Below are 22,957 nucleotides of genomic sequence, written 5' to 3' on the forward strand. Positions count from 1 at the left end.
TCCGAGCAAGCCTTCTCCTGTTTGTTCTGTGTCCCAGGCCATTCCCACTCACATCTGATTCCGTGTCCAAGCTCTGCTCAGAGTCAGCATGGAAAAGCACAGCCCCTGTTTCCTCATTTTACTTGTGCATTAAGTGAGGGTAAGTGGCACTCACCTTGCAGGAGGCTCCTTCGGTAATGATCTGCCGAGCACCCGCTGTGTGCCAACAAGGCACCAGGAGACATGGAGGCAGCTGCTCTCCTCTTTCAGTCTGTAGTGGGGACAGACATCACACTGATATAGACAGAGAATTACCAACAGCATGAGAGTGTCTAATAGAGGCCCTGCTCCAACCCAGAATGGATGCGAGGCTCCCTGAGGGAGCTAGGATCAGGATCCCCACACTGGTGGTCAGTGGTGTGGACAGAAGCACTGGGGCAGGCAGTAGGATGGAGGGTTTGAAGACGGAGCCAAGCTATTCTGTTGTCACCTTGGGAAGTTGGGATCTTCATTTCCAAGTACCCCCTCCCTGGGTTCTGGGTGAGAATCCCCCAAAGAGGAACCAGCATGTGATGTGGGGGCCAGAAGTGAAGCAGCAGCCATTCATCTATGAAGGCTCCACAGTGGACTGGTGCTTCCTCCCAGCTGCTGGTGGCTGGCCAGCAAGGCCGTGACCTGTCACCACACACAGAGAGGCTGCAGCTCCCCATTGGCCTCCCCAGCTGCACCCCGGCGGCCCCCTCACCACCAGCCTTCTTGACTCTCCCCCCTTGCTTCCTGCATGCCAGCCGCAGCACCCTCTGTGCTGTCATTGCTTGAACAAGTCAGACCTGCCTCTGCTCCAGGATCTTTGCACTGGATGGTCCCTCTGCCTCGTATACTCTTCCTCCCAGATATTCACAGGGCTGTGTTTATTGCTTGTCATCAGTCTCCCTGTGCCAGAAATGCAAGTGCCATGAAAGCAGGGGTTGTGGTCTGTTTCCCACATGCTTGATCTACTGAACACATGTCTGTACGTCATGGATGCCCAACATCCATTAGGTCCCTCCTCACGCATGAAAAGGAGATTGAGGGGCAGAGATGCCCCCATGGAGCTAGAAGGATGCTATTTCCCAAGACTGAAGCTTCAGGTTTGGAATCAGGCCAACCTGGGTTCTCATCCTTGTTCTGCCACTGACAGGATGAGGAATCCCCCTTATCCTGGCTAATAACCACCTCACAAAGCCACTGGGCAGCAGATGAGCTCATGTGAAAGCTCTCTGTAAAGTGAAGCGCGCCATACACGCCTCATGAATCGTACTTTAGGGAACCTGAGGGATTGGAAGGGGTGGCAACTTACTCGGCATTTCCAAGGCAGGCACGGTTCCCACCTCCTTGAACACTCTCAGAAAGCATGGCCTGAGAGGTGCCTCGTGGAGCTTGTCTCCACTTCAGGGCTCCAGTATCCCAGCCACTCTGGTGTAGGGCCCGTGAGGAGAGACACAGGATACCAGTGGCCCTCAACCCCATCTCTCATCGGTGCTCAGTGACACCCAACGTTGCCTGCTGACCCAGGTCCTGGAGAGAGGGATCGTGCCCCGGCAACTGGAGCTGGTGAGAGCCTCCGGGACGGGGTGTGGAGCGAGGACATCTGGAGAAATATCCCTAGTGGTCTGTCCGGTGTCCGGTCCCCAGCTGCTTGATCAGCCCTCACTCACAGAGGGGGCACTCCCTGGCTCTGACTTCTGAGCGCCCAGGCCTGTGCAGCCTCTGCCGGGTGGGCCACATTCAGTCACATGCGGGTTTACTGATCATGCTGCATCCATACCTTGTGCCACCAGACCCTCTGCTGGGGCTGATACAAAGGGGAAAGAGAGTGCACCCTTCACAGTCTGGTTAAGGGACTGTGCAAACCAGCGTCAACAGATGGCACCTGCCTTATAGCTCAAACAGGCGGCTATGGGGACACCAGCTATAGGGCTCAGGGCATTTCCTGGGGCGGGGGGGGGGGGGTGACACCCCCCTCCCATGCAGTTTGTGAATTTCTAGATGGAAAAAGATGGAGCGGGTGGGCTGGGCCAGAACCCAGGAAGAACAGCACCGGCAGAGGCAGGGAGTGTTGGCAACCAATGAATCCAGCCGGCGCAGCCCGGGTGGCATCGGGAGGCGCACCGTTTTGCCAGGCCTCAGCTGCGGTGGGAGATGGCGCAGCACCGCCCCGGGCTCCCCGCCTCAGGGTGGGTTCCACGGATGCGGGACCCGGGGCCCCTGTCGGTTCACTCCGGGCGCCTCCCTGCAGGTGGCGAGCATCTTGGGGCCCGACTGTAATCAGATGGAGGAAACCACCTTCTCTCTCCCGGCAGGCAGGCGGCGGAGTCCTGTCGCGGCTGCAGAGCGAGGATGCAGCCCTCTCCCTGAGCCCGGTGGAGAGCTGGGGGCTGGAGCAGCCGGGGCCCCGCCAACTCGCCTGGGCCCCCGACCTGGTGCCACAGCTGTCTGCACTCTGCGGGTCCGTCGAGGGGCTGCCCCCAGGCCCGCGGCCCTCTAGGCCTGCGCCCCGCGCTCCGGCGCCCTCGTCCAAGGAGCCGCTGGCCCAGGCCGCCGGGGTGGCTGCGGGGCTCCACCGGGGCTGGCTCACACGCGCTCCTCCGTCCCCTTCAGGACGGGTCCGCGCCAGGTGCCGGGGGCTCTCCCCTGGGGTCAGAATTCCTCCTTGAGAGGCGGTGGCAGCTGGTGCCCCGGCACCCGTCTCCATCCAGCGGCCCACCGCCGGCAGCTCGGCAGCCCCGGGCAGGCCCCCCGCCGCTCGCGGCCTGCTGTCCCCGCACCGGGCCGGCCCGGAGCCCGGTGCTGGCAGCTGGCGGGGTCACGACCCGCTTCGCCGCCGAGCGCCCGGCGGACCCGTCTCACGCGGCTGGGACGTATCTGAGCTGTGAAGGGGTGCGTGCGCGTGCGTGTGTGCGTGCGTGCGTGCGTACGTGCGTGCGTGCGTGCGTGAGCGCGCAGGGCGCCGGAAGGGCGCGGGGGAAGAGCCCTGAGGACCCTGAGAGGGTGGCGGGCCTCGGAGCCCCGGCCCGGTTCTCTCCACCTAGCGGAGCGCCGCAGGCCCAGCAGCCACAGGATTGGTCCCCTGCCTCTGACGAGAGCTACCTAAGGACCCGAACAGTCGGCCCTTGTAAGAAAGGGCCGGGAGTCTCGGAAGGGCGCGGGGAACGCGTGAACGTCCGGAGGCCACTGGCGCGCATTCGCACAAACCCTCTTGCGGGTGAACGCGGCCGCTGGCTTAGCCGTGCGAAGCTGCTCTTTAAAAATGCATTACACTGTGCGCGTGTCCTCGGGCGCGTGCGCTCCGCGCTCCTCGGGGACGTAGGTTTTCGGAACGTGGATCTTTGCCAGCTTACGACAACCCCTGGAGTTTCGGAGCTAGTGCACCGTGTCACACCTTCGGGGAATTTGTGCGGCTTCCTTGTCCTCACACTGGAGAGATGGCCCGGCTCCTCCTCAGGGGGAGAACAGGAGGCCGGCCCATCTAGCCAGCCAGCCCTCAACTCATCCAACCAGCTCATCCAACGAGCCCTCCAACGAGCCCAGCCAGCCAACCCATCCAGCCCATCCAACCAGCCATCCAAACAGCCCAGCCAGCCCAGCCCAGCCAGCCAGCCCAGCCAACCAGCCATCCAACCAGCCCAGCCAACCCAGCCAGCCAGCCATCCAAACACCCATCCAACCAGCCCAGCCAACCAGCCCATCCAAACAACCATCCAAACAGCCCAGCCAGCCAACCCAGCCAGCCCATCCAAATAGCCATCCAAACAGCCCAGCCAGCCCAGCCCATCCAATCCAACCAGCCATCCAGTCAGCCCATCCAACCAACCCATCCAAACAGCCCATTCAGCCAGCCCATCCAACCAGCCACTCAACCTGTCCAGCCAGCCAGCCCATCCAACCAGCCCATCTAGCCAGACATCCAACCAGCCCATCCAGCCAACCCATCCAACCAGCCCATCCAACCAGCCAGCCAAACAGCCCAGCCAGCCAGCCAGCCAGCCCATCCAACCAGCCAGCCAGCCAGTCCAGCCAACCAGCCCATCCAGCCATCCATCCAAACAGCCCATCCAGTCAGCACATCCAATCAGCCCATCCAACCAGCCAAATCTTTTTGCACATTGCTCTCACAGGTTCAGAGACCCCCACATTTTAATCAAGAAATTAAACAGCCACTATACTTTAAAAGGGATTCATTATTCACATGTATTAAAGAATATTAAATGAATCCATACACATGATCTATATTAAAATCCACTTTCCAAGCACCTGAGTAGCTCAGTCTGTTGAACATCCCACTGTTGATTTGGCTTAGGTCATGATCTCAGGACCATCAGATCCAGCCTCTAGTATGGCTTCCCACTGACTGTGGAGCTTGCTTGGGATTCTCATCCCCCCCACCCCTCTTTCTCTGCCACTCTCCCCGATCCTGCTCACTCTCTCTTGCTGTTAAAAAAAAAAAAAAAAAAAAAAAAAGTTTTATTTCCTTTCCCATGCCCTCACCTCCTGCAGCTGCACAAATGCCTCTAAGCACCCTTGCATTGACTTCTTACTTCTGCCATCTGCCTTCTATCTCATACATCCTCCCTTCTCTGAGATTCATTTTACAGATTGGCCTGTCTTCTCTCCTCGCAAGAACCCCTCCTTTTGCAGGGGAGGGAATGGACACCCAGTGGAAATTAAAGGATTCTCTCCTATAGTCTGGTCAACATAATAATAAAAAATGGTGTTCCATAATGCATACATTTTTAAGTTCAGTTTTCTTGAAAAGCAACTTTTGCCTGAAATTAGAGGTGATCACGATTTGAACTAACAATGTACTAATTAAATCAAACTAGTTCTAAAAAGTGAAGGGTTCCATCATCATCATCATCTAAAATGGAGAAAAATAATGTAACATACAGCAAGGGCTCTGAAATCAACAAGTGTGGACTGAACATTGGTTCTATTAGTAACTGTGTGAACTTAGGCCAGTTTCTTAACCTCTCTGGACTTCTGTTTCCTCTCCTGTAAAGCAGAGGTAAAATATCTCCAAGTTGGAGAATGTCATCAAAAAGTTGTGACTGCCAATTGACCTGTGAGCTAGACCCAGGAACTCCAAGGCTCCCCACCCTCTCCCCTGTCCTTGGAAAGAGGGTTCCACTTGCCTTTCCTGCTCCAGAGGCTGCTACAAGGACATAACCCTGAGATGGTGATGTAATGTTGAAAACACCCGCATGATATATGTGAGCACCGTTAGGGCCTTTTTATAAACTTCTGAGATCTGGAGAGCACGTGTGGGAATCCATTCATCTTCTTGCTGCCCAAGAGAAACTCGTATGTAAGTTCCCTCCACTGATATTAAAACTGTCAACCTGGAGTGGCCTGCCACTTGCCTAGGTCTCTTTTTCTGCCCTCTGATTACAGGAGCCAGGTCCAGATCATATTCAGAAAGCTCAAGCTCCCACGAGGGTTGTGAACTAACACCCTGTGTGTTGTACCCCTTCAGTAACATGCTTATATACAGTGGCCCCTCAAAATCACTTTCCTCCCTTCATATGACCTTCTAGAGATCCTAACAGGATGGCCCTTGTCTGAAATCCCCTTTCAGCAGCTAAGTCAGAGTCTCCAAGAGTTGTGAACTTGTGGCCAGCATAGGAGAGGGGATAGATGAGCTACCTTCTAGCCACGGGGGTCTGAAAGAAGCATCTCTCTGCCTTTAAACCATCCCTATGCAGCTCTTTCTTGGGACCTCCCAAAAGCACATAGGGCACAACCTGGATACCAATGTTGCCTTAGCAGCTTTTCCAAATATGAGGTGGGACCTTAGAAATAGGGAGAATGAATGGGTCATAAAGCCACTGACAGGAAGAAGGGGGACCAGAACCCATACAAAGGAGTCTTTCCCCTACCAAACCATTTTGTTGTCCTTCTATGCCCCTCCCATCTCCTAGCCTCTTGCTGCCAAATGCTCCTGGAGAAATACTCCCTCACTGGGCCAATGGAGGTCAGAATCTCAGGGCAAAAGCCCTCAACTAGTGAAAGATGCTAGTGCTTACTACACAAGACAAAGCATATTTTCCTCCTGCAAAACATGCTCCACTCACCTCCTTCCCACCTCATCCCTCCTTCCAGATGTTCAAGTCCCAAACTTGGATCATTCTTGACTCTGATCTGCTGGGGACGCCTATGGCTCTCCCTTAAAATATATAGCGAATCTAGTTCCTTCTTATCACACCCACTGCAATGATCTGTCGTTATTTCTTGCCTCGATTAATTAGTTGCCTCTTGCAATTCCTTAAGTGGTCTCCTTCCTTCTGTCTTGCCTCATCTCAGTCTGTTCTTGGCCAGGCAGTAGGAGTTAAACCTCACCAAATATACCAGTTTATATCACTCCTCGCTCAGAGCCCTCTGATGACTCCGAGCAAAAGCTCAAGTCTTCTGGTGGCTGCTATGGCTTTACACGATGTGATCCCATTACCCCTCCAACCCCTGGCTCCCTCTGCTCCTCAGACACTCTTCTGCTTTGAGGTGTCGGCACTTGCTCTCAGCTCTGTGGGACACCTCCCTGCTAACTGCCTTCCCTCCTTCAGTCTTGGCTCACATGTTACCTTCTTAATGAGACCTACCCTTTGTCCACCCTATTAAATTGCAAACTGTACCTCTGCCCAGCACTCCCAATCTACCTTAATTTTTCCATAGCCCTTCGTATCTTCAACTGTACTGTGTAGTGCCTGATATCAGTCTAGGAATTGATTATATCTAGACACGGAATACAGACAGCAGTGCGGGGAACAGACCTGGTCCTGCTTTAATGGAACTGACCATCTGGGGTGTGACACAGACACCAAACAAAAATTCCACAATCCCTTTAATTCCTGCCATGAGTGATATGCAGGAGACTGCTGACACTGGTTAGGGGAATCCAGGGCCTCCTCAGAGCTGAACATGCCCTAGGACTCCACTTTGGTCAAGCACATTGATCATTGGCATGACTTTTCCAGGTGTCACTGACAACTCTTGTGCTACTTTGGGAGATATGTCTGAAGATGGAGAAAGAAGGATAAAGAAGGGAGGCAAGAACAGCAGGAGCCAGGCCTCCTATTGCAACCTTTGACCAATGGTAGATGGTCACTGGTGGATAAATACTCCCATGGACACCCCAGGCTAGAACAGCATGTTCGGTGGTAAGTGCAGTGGAGACAAAAACAGAATAAGGGTAGTGCGGAGTGCCTGGGAGTTTGTCATTTTCAACAGCACACGGGCAAGGTAGGCTTCCCTGGAAGGTAACATCTGCACAAAGACGTAGGGCATGACTCATTCACAATCCCAGTAGGGGGACCTGCCACCACTAAGGACTTGGGACAGTAGAGTGACCACCCTGTACTCAAGGAACAGCAAGCTTAGTATGGCCAGGGTTGATGGATGCAGAATAGACGCATGATACTTGCACACATGCATGATGTGTGTACAAGGCTCATCCTCATACCATCCCTTACAATAGTCTAGAAACAACCAGAGTCCATCAAATAGGGGAATGGTTAAATTATGGTACATCCATATAATGGAGTACTACAAAGCATTTAAAAAAGAATGAATACACTCTTTATATAATAATATGGAACAATTTCCAATTCATATTGAGTGAATAAAGCAACCTCTGGAATAGTGTATATAAGAAGTTGCATTTGGGCAAAAGGATGGAGAATAAATATGAATGACATAAAATCTGAACCCAAGTCTATCGCACTTACAAAAGCCATACTTTCTCCTACAACCACACATTATTGAGGAATTTCTCAAAAAATTCTTGTAAGCTCCTGGTGTTTTGTGTCAACACAATATTCAGACCACACAGTGGAGAATATACACCAACATTTGCTTTTACTGTGGCTTCTTCTATCTGAATGTCCTCTCTAAACACCTAGAACATGCTGCCCTCCCTCCATTCAGGCCCTACCCAGCCTCCATCATTACAGACCTCAGACACAACCTATGTGGGCTCTGAAGAGGTACTTACTAAATGTTCACTGACATAAAGGTGTGCTTCTGAACACAGACTGAAGCAATGTATCACTACCCTGGAGCTTGATGTTTAAACTAATTGTGTTGCTAATTTTCATTTCAAATAGGCAATTAACCGCACATCCATTTAGAAACCTGAAACTACCACACAGTGCTTATTAGTTATAGGATCTTTAAAGGGTTCATTAAAATTGAGCAGCTTTGCCTAGCAGCCTTACTAACAGAGGTAAGTAGAACTGGTACTGTTGACTACTCTAGAATAAATGGAAAATGATACAGGTTAATGGACAGGACACTTGGAATAGGCTGTGTTATTGTTTTTAATAGTTAAAATGTCATGATGGACATAGTGAGACTGGCAGTGAGCACGTCTGATATGTACAGAACATTATGGGGATTATCTAGCATAATCCTCAGGGCCACTGTGGAGGGGTAGGTGTCTCAGGTATTACACATTTTGTAAATGAGGACATGGACTCACCCAAGGTCACACAGAGTTAAACTCCAGCCCAGCAACTCTAAAGTCTTTGTGTTTTAACTGTTCACATTCCTACTGCCTTTTGCACCGTACACACAAGACATGTAGTATATGATGTGGAATCAAACATTAGAATTTTAATTCTCTCATTTTATCAATGAGACAGAGTTTCAAACAAGTGATATGGCTTGGGTTTCCTGATTCCTAATGCACAGATCCTTCTGTGCTATCTTCTGTGATCACACCGTACTCAACAGAGTTTGAAATATGCTCTGTAAGAGATTATTTTTTTTAAAAGATTTATTTATTCATGAGAGACACAGAGAGAGAGAGAGGCAGAGACACAGGCAGAGGGAGAAGCAGGCTCCATGCAGGGAGCCCAACGTGGGACTTGATCCTGGGTCTCCAGGATCACGCTCTGGGCTGAAGGCGGTGCTAAACAGCTGAGTTACCCGGGCTGCCCTGTAAGGGATTATTTTATGTAAGAATTTATGGAATGGAGTTTACTGCAATCTCAAATGGAACCGGAATGGCATTTTTAACTTAAAAAGACCTAGATTTGAGCACGAATGCTAATTATAAGTCTTAAAATATTTGGAGCAATCTGAAAATAGTTCAGTGCTTTTTAATCCCAATCTGTAAGGGGGAAAATAGCTGATTTAAATGTTCTACTCGTCCCCATTGAAGGCTATAGATATGGGGCAGTGGCCAACAGAGGCATGATGCAATGGGTACTTCATATTTTAAGGAAAGAGGCACAATCACTGGCCTGCAATAACAGAAACTTTGTTTTAGAGGGGCAGAGGGGTTAGAGGAGGCCAGTTTCAAGTGACGTCACAATTTACCTATGGAGAGCAGGGTCCCACCTCCCTCAAGTACGCAAGACAGACCCTAACTCACCCTGGCTCCCTTTCTTGATGAGCCCATGGCCAGTACCATAATCCTTCACTCTAGGATGGATGTTATGAGTAAGAGATCAGACTTGGTAGGTGGGAAGTTGTTTATTCTCTTTGGCCATCTGAATGGCAAATATTTGACCAGAAATTAAATCCATGGCGGCAGGCAAGGATGGCTCCTTTTATCGCACTGTAGCATCTCACTTCTATCACACCCAGTTCTGGAATAAACCTGCTCTACTCTAGCGGTTTATTCTAGCAGTAACTAGTGGAGGGGTCAGCAAACTGTCTGCAAAGGGCCAGATAGTAAATATTTTAGCCTCTGAGGACCATATGGGTTCTGTCACAAGAATTCCCTTCTGTTGAGTGCAAAAGTAGCCAAAAATAATATGTAAACAAATGAGTAAGGCTGTGTTCCAATAAAATTTTATTTATGGGCACTGGAATTTGAATTTCGTATACTTTACACATGCCATGAAATATCCTTTTGATTTTTCTCAACCTTTTAAAAACGTAAAAACTATTCTTAGTTCACAAGCTGTGCAAAAAATAGGTGCTGGGCAGCTTGACATGCAGACCAGTTTGCTAGCCCTCCTTATAGAGTTAGAAACTTTTCTTCTTCTCCAATATACAGAGCCTTAACTGTGCTAACCAAAAAGGCCTTAGCAGTATTGTTTCCTCTCTTCCAGTGGCCTCATTATTTTTAACTTGTATTCATTCACTCCATTCGAGCATTCACTTGGCCCTACTCAGATCTGGGTACTGTACAAGATCCTTGGGTCACTGAGGGAAAATCAGATGTGGCTCTTCTCAGAGTTCTCACAGGGTCAGAAAAGGTACCCACAGGTGCAGTCAAGTATCACAAGTGTTTGATGAGGCACCTGTATTAGATTCCCAGGGCTGGCACAGCAGATTACTACAAACCAGGTGGTTTAAGACAACAGGAATGTGTCCTCTCAGTAGTTGGTCCTAGAGACCAGAAGTCTGAAATCAAGGTTGTGGCAGGGCTGGTTCCTTCTGGAGACTCCCTACTTGTGGAGGGAGAACCTGTCCCATGATGCTCTCCCAGCTTCGGGTGACTGCCAGCCATCCTTGGTTCCGTGGCTTGCTGACGCACTGCTCCAATCTACCTTCATCTGCACATGGCCTTTTGCTGTGTCTGTTTCCCCTTCTTTTCTCCTATAAGGATCTGTCATTGGATTTAGGGCCTACTCTAATTCACGATGGTCTCATCTCCAGATCCTTAGTTTTATCTGCAAATACCCTTTTTCCAAATAAATCTGTATTTTCAGGTTCCAGGTAGACAAATCTTTTAGGGGGCCATTACTTAATTCATTACAATATGCTTTGAAGGTTAATGTTATCCTGAAGGCTTCATGAAGGTCTCAAAAAGCGAGAGCTACTGCTCATCAGATGGACATGAGAGAGGAAAGGGAGGGCAGGCTCGGGGACCAGAGGCGATCTAAACTGCAGGCCGCTGAGCCTGCCTGAAGAAGCACAAGGTATGCACTGGGAGAGCATGAGACGAAGGCCAAGCAGGTCAGCAGGAAATCCAAGGTGGCGGTGTGGGCATCACGATCCTGGCACTAGCACAACAGAAGGATTTGGTGGAAACCTCTGAGACTCTCTTCCACTTTAAATGCACTAGAGCTCGGACGGACACTAAGATACTCATCACATCACCAGCACAGCCGGACTAAACAACCTTTAAGCTGCTTCTCCCAATCAGGACATTTAGATGTTGCAACAAGGTTTTATGATCTTCAAATAACGAACACGCTAGTTTTTCACCACTAGTGTCAAGGCCTTTGGTTTCGAGCCTCGCTTACATGTCATCCCCTCCCGTGCTGTTGAGGGTTGCTCTTCCTGCCACCCTCTTTGTTTCCTGTGACTACCCTCTCACTCCTGGGAACTGTGAGTCAGGCAAGTAGAGTTTTCCTCCTATTACTACAACCATGCAAGAGTAAATCAAGAGTAAAAGGCAAGTTAATAAAAAAATCACTGGTCTTACTGCATTTAGCAAGATTTTAAAAGCAATTAAAACTATCTACACAGACAATAATGAAGAAAAATACTATTAAAAAGAACCAGCTTTCCTCTACAGGAATGGGAAATTATGTGTTTATGCATTCCAGTAAAACAACATGGGGAGGGCATTAGAAGCCTCAAAACACACCAGTAAACCAAGCCACACTTAGAAAAATGAAAGCTGATTTTTATTTTATCATCAACAGCCATTCTTTAAACATGAACATGCATACGTAATATTCTACGCACACATCACAGTTTTTAACGTTAGTTAATAAAGGTTAAACACACAACATACATCCTTACAAAAAAAGTCAAATGCAAACTTAAAACTTTAAAACAAAAGTCTTACTAATTTAAAAAAAGTTTGTGTTGGGTACCATTTGTACAACACAGTTAATTTAAACATTTTCATTTTGGCTGCACATGAAAAAAGCGGCAGTAGAAAATAAAGTCATTGAGGGTTTTTAAATAGCAGAATAGGCAGTTTTGCCATGCAGGAGAAGCAATATTAAATATTAGTTTTCAAAAAAAATCCACATTTAAAAATATTTAGTTCAAGTCACAGAATTTTTCTCAGTAGAGACCCCAATGCAATGCATAATTAGCTGCCTTAGATGGCCCGTTTGAAGGGACAATATCCCTCCAGAGTATAACTTTACTGATTTTGGCACAGAAAAGAAGTCTTAAGAACGAGAACATGATTAAAAAAGAGGGAAGAGGAACAGAGGAAAGAAATAAAAAGCAAGAGTACATGAGATAGTAATTGCAATCACTAAAAACTGTGCATTCCCAGTCACTGCAGAATACTGTCTTCCGTCCACAGCAGGTGCGCACTCCACGACGGTTACTGCAGCATGGATTTGATTTGCTTGGAGGTAGTCTCATCATTCAAATGTTTTGTTGTGTACCTAAAAGTAAAAAAACAAAAACAAAAACAAACAGCAATTTTAGGGTATTTTTAAAAAGCCATTTTCTGCACTGGGTTCGAGAATTATTACAAGGTGGGCAAATAGGCACATTTTCTCTCAGAGTTGTGCCTTTGGTTTCCAGCTTCGGCTATGGTCAGGTTCTGCCTGCCTTAGCCTCCTGACCAGCTGTTAAACAGAAGATCCAGGAGCTGTGTAACTGAGTCACAGCTACCTTGATGAAATGATCTGACTAAATCCTAAAGGAAACACTTGGCTGCACCTGCTCACTCGGAGGAAAGCAGCCCTTACTCCATCCCGGGACTGACAAATTACAGCCGGGGCCAATCTAACCCAACAGCTGTTTCTGTATGGCTTGTGAGCGAAGTACATTTTTATCATTTTAAATGAATGGGGGAAAAAAAGCAAAAGAATATCTCATGTTAACATGGAAATTAATGAAATTCAAATTTCAGTGTTTTTATGAACACAGCCATACAGATTCACTAAAGTACTACCTATGGTCACCTTCTTGCTACAGCAGCAGAGTAGCTACGATAGAAACCATGTGGCCCCAAACCCTAAAATGTCTGTTTACTCTCTAGCCCTTTACAAAGAAGCAGGCTGACCTGTGTTCTAGTCCCAAACTGTCACATCCCCAAGTGCCTTGTTTCCAGGTAGGTGTGTTGTGCTATAAGCATGTAAACACGGGAATTGTGATGAGTCATCAGATTTATAAGACAATTCACCACATAGCCCAAGGTCAGTGAGCAAGCCTGCTATGTCTGGCGCTGCTCCCAGAGCTTACCACCTGGTGAAGCAGGAAGACGGTATTACACTCATACTAGGGACAAAGGAGGAAAGTACTAGAAAGGCCCTTACAGACTGGAAAAGCCCAGCTCATGAGGACACCGCAGGCCACATCAAGGGGTTGGGAGGTTATTTTAAGCGCAATGAAAGCCAATGGAGGATACTAGGTAGGGCAGTGATATGGGATTTCATTTAGGTTCTGGAAGGCCTGCTCTTCTGTTGAAGAACCATAGGGAGCAGAGGAACAGCACAGGGACTAAACAGGGGGCTGTTCCAGGGTCCTCAGTGAGAGATGATCAAGGCCTGGACCAGATGAGCAGCAATGGAGACAGGTGCTCAGTGCTTGAATGCAGGACAATTCAGATGGAACCTAATGCTGCATCAGTTAATTTGGCTTATAAGAATTTCATATATAATCTTTAAGGAATATATCATCTCAAGCAAGGACACACAGATGGTCTTTGTGTCTTTAAGAAATTTAAACCCAATTCTTGTCAGTTTCATCTCAAATCAATTTAAAAATTGAAGAAAGGACCTGAAAACTCAAATCCTTGGAGAGGTAAAGACACAGACATGTACTTAATTAAATAGCTGATATATTCTCAACAGTTTTACGTAGAAGCCACTTCCAAATTGTTTACATATTACTGAAGAGACACCAGAGTGCCTGGCACGTGACAGGTGCTCAATCAGTATTTGCAGAAGGAAGATAAGAAAGTAAGCAGCCAGGCTGAAAAAACTATCCATACAGGAATATTTACATTAAGTGGCAGGTGATATAGCCAAGACTAAAGCCTTCTGTTTTATTTTCCAAGTGCAAAGAAAGTATATATAGCTGCACACGATTCTACCAATGTCAGGAAATAAAAATGTTTAACATTCCTCTCTTCATTTATGTTCTTCTCCCTTCCTTTATGCTCCTGGATAGGGGAGAGGGCCACATAACTGGCACACCAACACTTCTACGTAGAGTGGTTTTAAGTATCAGTACTCAGCAATGTTCGGTGACATTCCAGGAGTTGTAAGTGCTTTCCTCTCCACCAAACACAAGTTCTTGCTGCTTCTGCAGGACGTGATCATGCATTTCCAGCAGTTCTCACATGCTTCCCCCTGAATGGGGCCAACTGGGAGGCAGGCTTGTCACATCACCACATTTTTTTTTTTTAAAAGATTTTATTCATTTATGAGAGACACACAGAGAAGCAGAGACACAGGTAGAGGAAGAAGCAGGCTCCATGTGGGGAGCCTGATGCGGGACTTGATCCCGGGATGTCAGGATCACGCCCTGGGCCGAAGGCAGTCCCCAAACTGCTGAGCCACCCAGGCATCCCACATCACCACATTCTTATCAAGAAATGGCCAGGAATTGGGGCGCGTTGGTGGCTCAGTTGGTTAAGCATCCGACTCTTTGATTTCAGCTCAAGTCATGATCTTAGAGTTTTGGGTTCGAGCCCTCTGTCAGGCTCTGCACTAGAAGTGGAGCCTGCTTGGGATTCTCCCTCTCCCTCTGCCCCCTTCCGATAAAGAAAGAAAGGGAAGAAAGAAAAGGAAGGGAGGTAGGAAGAGAAGGAGAGAAGCAGAGAGGGAGAGAGGGAGGGGGGGTGGCAAGCAGGCCAGAACACCTAATGTGTGAAAATCATATACGGATACGTATGGTATTATCTTACTTCGTATATAACAACAAAGTTCCTCACTGAGTGCATGACTTTTCTACTCAAGAAAAGCAACCTTTACTCTGAAATTTAGTAAAGCAAGCTGTTATCTAGCACAGAACCTTAACTCTCCACTCTGGCTTGCTCTCATATAATCGAGGCACTTGGTTCTATTTCTCCAACTGTAAAATGTAGGCATGACTTGCTGCTTTTCTATGATCACATACTGTAAGTTGGAGGCCCTTGTAATAACTACAGAGAAGAATTCAAAATAAACAGCATATATGTGTGCGCAATTAAAATTTTTTCATTATTAACTGTTGGCTCGGAGGAAAATGACATAGTGAGCACCTCTGGTAAAAAGCAGCTACTCAGAAAGTAATTCCACAAAAGTGTCTTCCATTTTGTGGAGGTGTAAATAGCAATTAACATTTGCACAGCACTTTTGGGATTATAAGATGTTTTTCAAATAGTATCTCCTTTGCTCTGAGTGAAGCATATTAGGGGCTAGGGTGGGTGTTTACATATAGAATGAGGTGCCTGAGCCCCGGCCCAGACCTGAGAGAGAGAGAGACTCTCTGGGGATGGGGATGGGGACCTGGGAATCTGCATTTTTGCTTCCTTCTCAGTTACTCCAAACCACTGCAGGGTTCAATCACAAAGGAAACCTAAGGCTTAATGGTACAGCATCAAGCATATGGGATTTTAAGAATGAAATTCTGAATGTGAAAACAGATGCCAACATTTATTTGCTATGTGATCTATGAGTCTCTCAAGAGCTCACAGTAACTTTTTGGATGATGGAAACATCCCCAGCACCTCATATCCATCACCTACTTCTCAGAGCTGTGGTGCAGATTAAGTAAAGTCATACATATGAAACTGCATACAAACGCACAGTGATATAAAAATTTTACTAATTGTAACCACTACTATAAAGCATCAAGTGTACTGGTGAACCTTATAAACTTCCCGGGTGAAAAAATAAGAACCAGACACAACATGTTCACTATGTATAAAAACAGCTCAAGGGTTATTTCTGCAACAAAACGTTCATCTATTTTCCATTAGACATGTGAAAAGAAAACTGAAAAGAGGTGACTCTTGCCTCAATGGTGCTTTTCTTCCCCTGTTCCTCAAACACAGACCGGTGTGTGTGAGTCTTCAATCCCACCTCTCACTTAGAGCCACTGCCTGGTGCTGCCCTAGTTCTAGAGTAGAAAGACCTCACTACCTTTAAATTCTGAAAAACAAAAGCAAATTCTGAGCTTTTACTGTGCGGAGTACTGTCTCTTCATGGTAAAGGAAATAACAGTAGGCCCTCCTGGACATCAATTCCTTCTTCCTTTTCAAAGCAGGTTTCATGTCAGTGGCTGGCTTTGCAGAATCTACCCAGAAAGAAGGGTCTTGGGAGAAAAACTAGGCTGACTGGGATGGGACCCAGGGAATCTTCAGAAAGGGATTCACAATACTATGAATATGGATAAAACCAATGAGGTTTACATTGTAAAAATCTCCAGAGTAAAAAAATTCCTGAAAGTTTGTGGCTTCCATAGGCTTATGGTGCAAACAGTTTGACATCACGAGGCTTTTTACTGTTATATTACGGTCCTGAATCTTTCTAGTATTTGTTTAGAATTGACCGACCTTCTTTACCGAGGCAGTCATAGCTTATAGAGTACTTTCCATAATCCTAATAAAATCATTTGATGGTTCCATTCAGCTGAAGTGACACAGCACAGACTCTGCTTTATGATGTACCAAGTGTGACTAAGCATTCAAGAGGAGTAAGAACCTGATTTGCTCATAAAACATGAAAAATTTAATACTGAATTGGAAATCATTTTTGTGTGTCATGTGAACTAAAGTGCACTGCAGTGAAAAGATGGCCTGTGACCTTAAAAAGTCTCTGTATTTCTGTGCTCATGCAATTTTGTGTTTAAACACAAAATTATCAAGCAATGAGCAAACTGTCTTTTATGTTAGGGATATTATACTATAAATTAAATCTCTGTAATCAAGATGTTAGGATATGCTAAGATTTACATTTAAAAATATTCCAGCACTCAAGAGACTCCTGGCTAGCTCAGTGAGTAGAGCAGGAGACTCTTGATCTTGGGAGTTGTATGTTCAAGCCCCACACTGGGGAGGGAGGGAGGGAAGGAAGGAGGGAGGGAGGGAGGGAGGGAGGGAGGGAGGAAGAGAGAAAGAGAAAGAAAGAAAGAAAGAAAAAGAAAAGAAAAAGAAAGAGAATCCTGTCTTAAAAAAAAAGCCAGCATTTGTAGGAGCCACAGTAACTACATTAAGTCAGTCTAAGCTGAGGAAAGACAGCAAATAACAGCTTTATTTTCATTTTAAGAAATATACAAAAGTAATAAAGGTATCTGTGAAACTAGGAATGTAATTACACTATATTAAGGGAAAAGAACTAGTTGTAGAAGAGTTTGTATGGTACTGTATCTTGTAAAAAGTATCACAGATCTGTGACTATCTACAAGTGTAAAGAAAAAGCTGTACAAGACTATATACCAAAAGGTTAGTAGAGGTTTATTTCAAAATAGTGAGATTTTGTGATTTCCTTATTTTGCTTTAAATTTTCCTGTGTTTGCTGGATTTTATTTGCAATTAGCACGTTATACATTCATTAAAAAATTTAAAAACAGGGCACCTAGGTGGCTCAGTTGGTTAAGCTGCCTTTGGCTCAGTTCATGATCTCAGGGTCTTGGGATTGAGTCCCCCATCAGGCTCCCTGCTCAGTGGGGAGCCTACTTCTCCCTCTCCCTGATGCTCTCTCACTTTCTCAAAGAAATAAAATTTAAAAAAAAAATTAAAAAACAAACATCCCTGGACTCCTGGGTTGCTCAGCGGTTGAGCTTCTGCCTTTGGCTCAGGGCGTAGTCCTGGGGTCCTGGGATTGAGTCCCGCATCGGGCTCCCTGTGTGGAGCCTGCTTCTCCCTCTGCCTGTGTCTTTGCCTCTGTCTCTCATGAATAAATAAATAAAATCTTTAAAAAATAATAAACAAACACCCCAAGACAATCAAAAAAATGAAAGCCAAAATCTTTGGCAAAGAAATGAAACTGCTTTTTTCATCTGAGTCGCCCCTCCCATGCTCTCTTTATTGTAGAAATACTGTAACCAATATTTGAAAGCAGGATTACCAATAATGCAAAATGAGATCTTCATATTTCTAACATGAACATACATACTCATATTCTTTGTAATATTTGCATTTTGGAGCATTTTCTTACATATTTTTTTTCTATACATATGCACACGTACATATACATACCTGAGAGCATTGAGAAGACCTTCTACACTATTGGGAGGTTGGTCCTTAAGAACTTTGATACAACCTTTCATCTAAGAAGAAAAGGAAATAGAAAAGGTAAAAATGTTTGTTTTCTTATATAACATTCATTATCTCAAAACAGTAGTACTTAAATTAGTACCACAACTATGGAACTCCTGAGCAATTACATTCTAGAAATGTTAAAATCATTATTCTTAGAAGGGAAACAACCTACCCAAATGTTATTTTCAGTTTCTCTATCAAACAAAACTTTTTAAGAACCGAACCAGTCAAACAGAAGCACCATGCACACTAATGAGAAAACTAAGGGTTGCTAAGGGAAGACTTCCCAGAAAAGGTGTGGAGCAGTTTATGGAAGGACTGAATGGACACGCTGCCAAGGAACAGAGGAGCCTTTCCAAGTAGACAAACATCTTGATCAAAATAAAGTTTTTCACACGCTGAGGACAGAATCTTGCAGGACTAAATGACTAGCACAGGGAAGTTTACAGAGGGCCTCACATGCCAGGAAGACTCAACTGTAACTAATGAGGCAGGGGCTGTTACGGGCTATAAAAAGGAAACAACTCAGTGAAGATGGTATGTAAGGACTATGAGGACTATGAAAAACAGAGCATAGCAGAACCAGCACAGGCTTGAGAGTGCCTGGGTGGCTCAATCAGTTAAGTGTCCTCCTCTTGATTGCAGCTCAGGTCATGGTCTTGGAATCCTGGGATGGAATTCCACACTGGGCTCCACGCTCAGTGTGGCATCTGCTTGGGAATTCTCTCTCCATCTACCCCTCTCCTCACTCTTATGCAGGTACTTTCACTAATTAACTAAATAAAATCTAAAAAACAAAACAAAACAAAAACACCTCAAAGAAAGAACACACAGGCTTTGGAAGCCATGGAGATGTGGGTTCAAAATCCTATTCTAACATTCTAGCAATTATACTTGTAATTTCCTTAAGTGTTAGATTTTCTGTTAGTATGGAGGAGATAACATCTACATCCTCAGAGTATTTTCAAAGGAAGTGGGGAAACAAGAATAAAATTCCTGACACATAGTAATCACTCAATAAATGTTCACTCATTTCTTTTCACAGAGGATGGACATGAATAAAGAAAGGTAGGGAGGCTGGCTAGCAATCAGGAATCTAGACACGAAATGCCAAGAACCTGAACTAACTCTATCAGGAAACTGCTTTATTCCTAATATAAACTTCTGTAGAGATAAGCAAAATAGAAGCCCAGACTAGGGCCACAAGTTATGATTGGGAGGGAGGAGAAAATCTATATTATATTGTCTTTCTTTCATTGGAGTACCTTTACTTTTTTTTTTTTTTTTTTTTTTTGAAAGATTCTATTTATTTGGGACACCTGGGTGGCTCAGTGGTTGAGCATCTACCTTCAGCTCAGGTTGTGATCCTGGGGTCCTGGGGTCCTGGGACTGAGTCCCACATCAGGCTCCCTACATGGAGCCTGCTTCTCCCTCTGCCAGTGTCTCTCATGAATAAAATCTTACAAAAAAAGAAGATTTTATTTATTTGAAAGAGAGACTCAGAGAGATCACAGAGTGAGAAGGAGAAGCAGACTCCCTGCCTGAGCAGGGAGCCTAACATGAGGCTGGATCCCAGAACCCTGAGATCATGACCTGAGCTGAAGGCAGACGCTTAACTGACTAAGCCACCCAGGTGCCCCCTCTACTGACTTTCTATTCTATATACATCTGGAAATAAGTCTTTTGTTTGAAATGGCCTTTGGTCAAAGAATGAAAGGAAATTTCTTATGTCTGATTTTTTAAATTTATATTGCAAAATAGGCAGAAGGACTGCTGAGGAGTACGAGGGACACAGAGGCATGTTAAAAGACTCCAGCTGTCCTACTCTACTCTACTACTCCACCCATATATGACTGTATAAAGTCCAACATAAGAGGCAACAGAAACCCACCATTATCAGAAACTATAATACTGAGAGGTCTGTGACAGAGTACAACCTGCAGCTCTTATAAATAAAATTAACGCTTATGATTTTCACTTATGGGAGTGGTTTGGAATTAAATAAAGCAATATAACTTACATCAATCTTTGATGTTTTGGCAAATGCTCCCACTGGATGTACATGGTCATAGAGTATTATGACACCCACCATTACCCTCAAGCAGAATGACACCGTCTCTTCATTTGTAAATCTGCTTCTGTATTCCCTGGAGGGTAGAAAATATGTGGATGGATGAGGCATAACTTAATGAGCTGATTCACCTTTCAGCTGGTGCTGAAAGATGTATCCTGTTGATCTCTAAAGGGAATACAAGCATTATAACCCCTCCCCCCTTTCTCCACAGTGAGATTCCTAGACAACTGAGGTAGGTGGAGCAGATATAACACGTATTCTGATCTCTGCATCCTCCTTAGTTTACCGTAACTCCTTCTGCTTGGCAGAGATGAGGCAAATCAGAGAAATCAATGTAGCCCCAAAGTAGTTTCAGCACAGGTGCTTTGTAAAGGCTGTTCCCACCAATATGATGGGAAAAGCCACTAGCTTAATGGAGCAATAGGTTTGCTATTTAGAAGCTAACTTAATATAAGCATTTACATTATTGTATTTGGATTCTAATTTTACTAAAATTCACTCATATTCTTCTCTCATTTGGAAAAAGGGATAGAACTTTTGTCTATATATAAGGCAGTGTGACATAGCGGAAAGCACCTAGAACCAGGATGGAGCCATCCAGGCATATGTGTGGCCAATCGGCCACTGTGCATAAAAAAGCCCCTTGACTTCCCAGGACCTCACTCCTCTACTGGAAACAATAATGAAGAGCTGCCCTCCTACTTCATAAGGTTTTCCAGTAAGATGATGTGTATAATAGTGCTTTGGAAAATGAAAAGCTCCACAAAAACAAGTTACCTAATAAAACCATATGCTATTTAGGAATCCAGGAGGAATTCTTTCTGCCTGCTGATAAGAAAATCCAGCCAGACACCACTGTGGCATATATGACAAATGCGTTGAAAGTGAAGGGAAACCCAGAAGAGAATTCAGATTAGTGTCAACCAAAAAATAAATAGATAAATAAAATTAAGACTGTAAACTAACACTGAGAGAAAGGGACAAATAGAAGAGTAACTCTGTAGCCCTCTAGCAAAAAGACAAGGTGAGGTTCTTCACTGAAAAGGAGAGAATGCTGATGAGAAGCGTAATCAAAACAGCAAAGCTCTTCCCTATCTCCAATAAAAGCATCACAAAATTCCCCATTTAAAGCATCTAGTAAGTTTGTCTGACTGGTCTTAGGTACCTGAAAACCCACTGTACTTTCTACTTAACCAGAAGTTACATTAGCTTCAAACTATCTTCATATTGTTCATATATAAGCAATGGATACTTCAGATATATTTAATTTCTGCCTTCCAAATAAGACATATTCATATCTAAACAACTGTTTCCATAAGATTGTTAAAGTGAAAAAGATCAGCTAATACTCACGGTGTTTCGAGCATGACTCTGCATACACTAGCCATGGTGCTTAGACAATCTGTGGTATTTTCTATTGGTAAATTTTTATTCTGTAAAAGTATGTGGAGAAAAAAGTGAAAGTGATAGTTACTACTTTAGTATTATTTAAAACCTAGTATAAGGTGAAAAACTGACAACTTTAAAATTTGGTTCCTACTCCTCTAATTTTGTAAAAAATGTACTAGGTACATTCTAGGTACTGTTCTAAGCTCTCAAATATGGCTATGAGCAAGAGAACCAAGACCCTGCTCTCCTGAGAGTCACTTACCTTCCAGCTGAGTGGAAACAACCATTACATGCAGACAGGGCCTCACGGGCCATGAAGTATGGGGATTTTATTCCTTATACTGGGAAGTCACCAGAAACATTTTAAACAGAGAAAAGAAGGGCCTGTAGTTTTTACTTGGCTGCTCTTTGGAGAAAGGACTATAGTGGGGCAAGAGCAGAAGAAATAAGACCAGCAGGAAAATGAATACTGTCATCTAGGTGAGAGGACAGTGGGCCAATCCAGGGAGGCAGAGCAAAGAGAGAGGCTAAGTTTTCAGATTCAGGGTATATTTTGGAGGGAGAATCAATAACACTGACAGAGGAGATGTAAGAAGTGAAATAAAGAAAGGAATTCAAGATGATAACCCCTAAGTTAGCTTGCTTTTGCAGGGGTACTATTAATTAAGTAGGAAAAGACGAAGAAAGGGCAAGGTTGGGAGAAAACACCAAGACTTTGGTTTGGCCACAATACCACTTAAGTGTTGACTATGCATCCAAAGGGAAGCTGGATAGGCAGGTAGATGTGTACATGTGGGCCTTGGGGAAGGGACAGGAGTCCACCCACACACGCACAGGGATGGCAATGCCACAGGGCCTGCAGAGGTCACCAAGGCTGCAGACAGGAAGAAGAACCACAACATGAAGACTAGCTAGCTGTTCAGGCAACACTTACCTCTGATACAAATTTTGTCGTGGCATCACTTAAGGTTTTCAGCATTGGGGTTGCCTCAGCATAAAACAAAGACATTCGATTTGCCAATTCATTATTTACTTCATTTTCTCCTTCTGCCTGTGTGGAAAAAAAGAGCATGTAATATCAGTTCATAAATTGTTAAATATCATAACATTTATAAAAGAACCTAGGCAGAGTGCTTCTTTTGCTAATGCTTGTAAAATTACTCTAACAAATGCTCTTAAACTCTATTTTAGACCTTCTTGTGCAAATACTTAAATATTCTTTAAAAACGGGTTAAAAATGATATTAAGCAATTTTTCAGAAAGATGAACTTCCTTTCAAATACTATAAATGATATTAAGCAACTGAGTAAAACCTGGATGGCCTGCCTACTGTAACAAGGCTATGGAAGACAGGGAGATAA

The 22,957-nt window shown here is 45.1% G+C and overlaps 1 protein-coding gene and 1 long non-coding RNA gene across 15 annotated transcripts in view; both read right to left on the minus strand.

Moving 5' to 3' along the window:
* The window catches only part of LOC144283322 (uncharacterized), a 220,526-nt gene extending 218,079 nt beyond the window's left edge, over positions 1-2,447 (minus strand). For both annotated transcript variants that reach the window (XR_013351845.1, XR_013351846.1), the window contains exons 1-2: positions 1,319-2,447; positions 155-250 (exon numbers count right to left, since the gene is read on the minus strand). This is a non-coding gene — a long non-coding RNA (uncharacterized LOC144283322). The remainder of the gene's footprint in view (positions 1-154; positions 251-1,318) is intronic.
* Positions 2,448-11,575: 9,128 nt separating this feature from the next.
* Positions 11,576-22,957, minus strand: part of CYRIB (CYFIP related Rac1 interactor B) — a 147,877-nt gene continuing 136,495 nt past the window's right edge. For all 13 annotated transcript variants that reach the window (XM_077847260.1, XM_077847253.1, XM_077847258.1 and 10 more), the window contains 5 exons: positions 22,531-22,647; positions 21,561-21,640; positions 20,154-20,280; positions 18,071-18,141; positions 11,576-12,320 (listed from right to left, as the gene is read on the minus strand). In XM_077847260.1, coding sequence (XP_077703386.1) covers positions 12,257-12,320; positions 18,071-18,141; positions 20,154-20,280; positions 21,561-21,640; positions 22,531-22,647 — 459 coding nt within the window. In that variant the 3' untranslated portion in view covers positions 11,576-12,256. The remainder of the gene's footprint in view (positions 12,321-18,070; positions 18,142-20,153; positions 20,281-21,560; positions 21,641-22,530; positions 22,648-22,957) is intronic.

The sequence above is a fragment of the Canis aureus genome, chromosome 14 (assembly GCF_053574225.1).
Source record: "Canis aureus isolate CA01 chromosome 14, VMU_Caureus_v.1.0, whole genome shotgun sequence".
Taxonomy (NCBI): domain Eukaryota; kingdom Metazoa; phylum Chordata; class Mammalia; order Carnivora; family Canidae; genus Canis; species Canis aureus.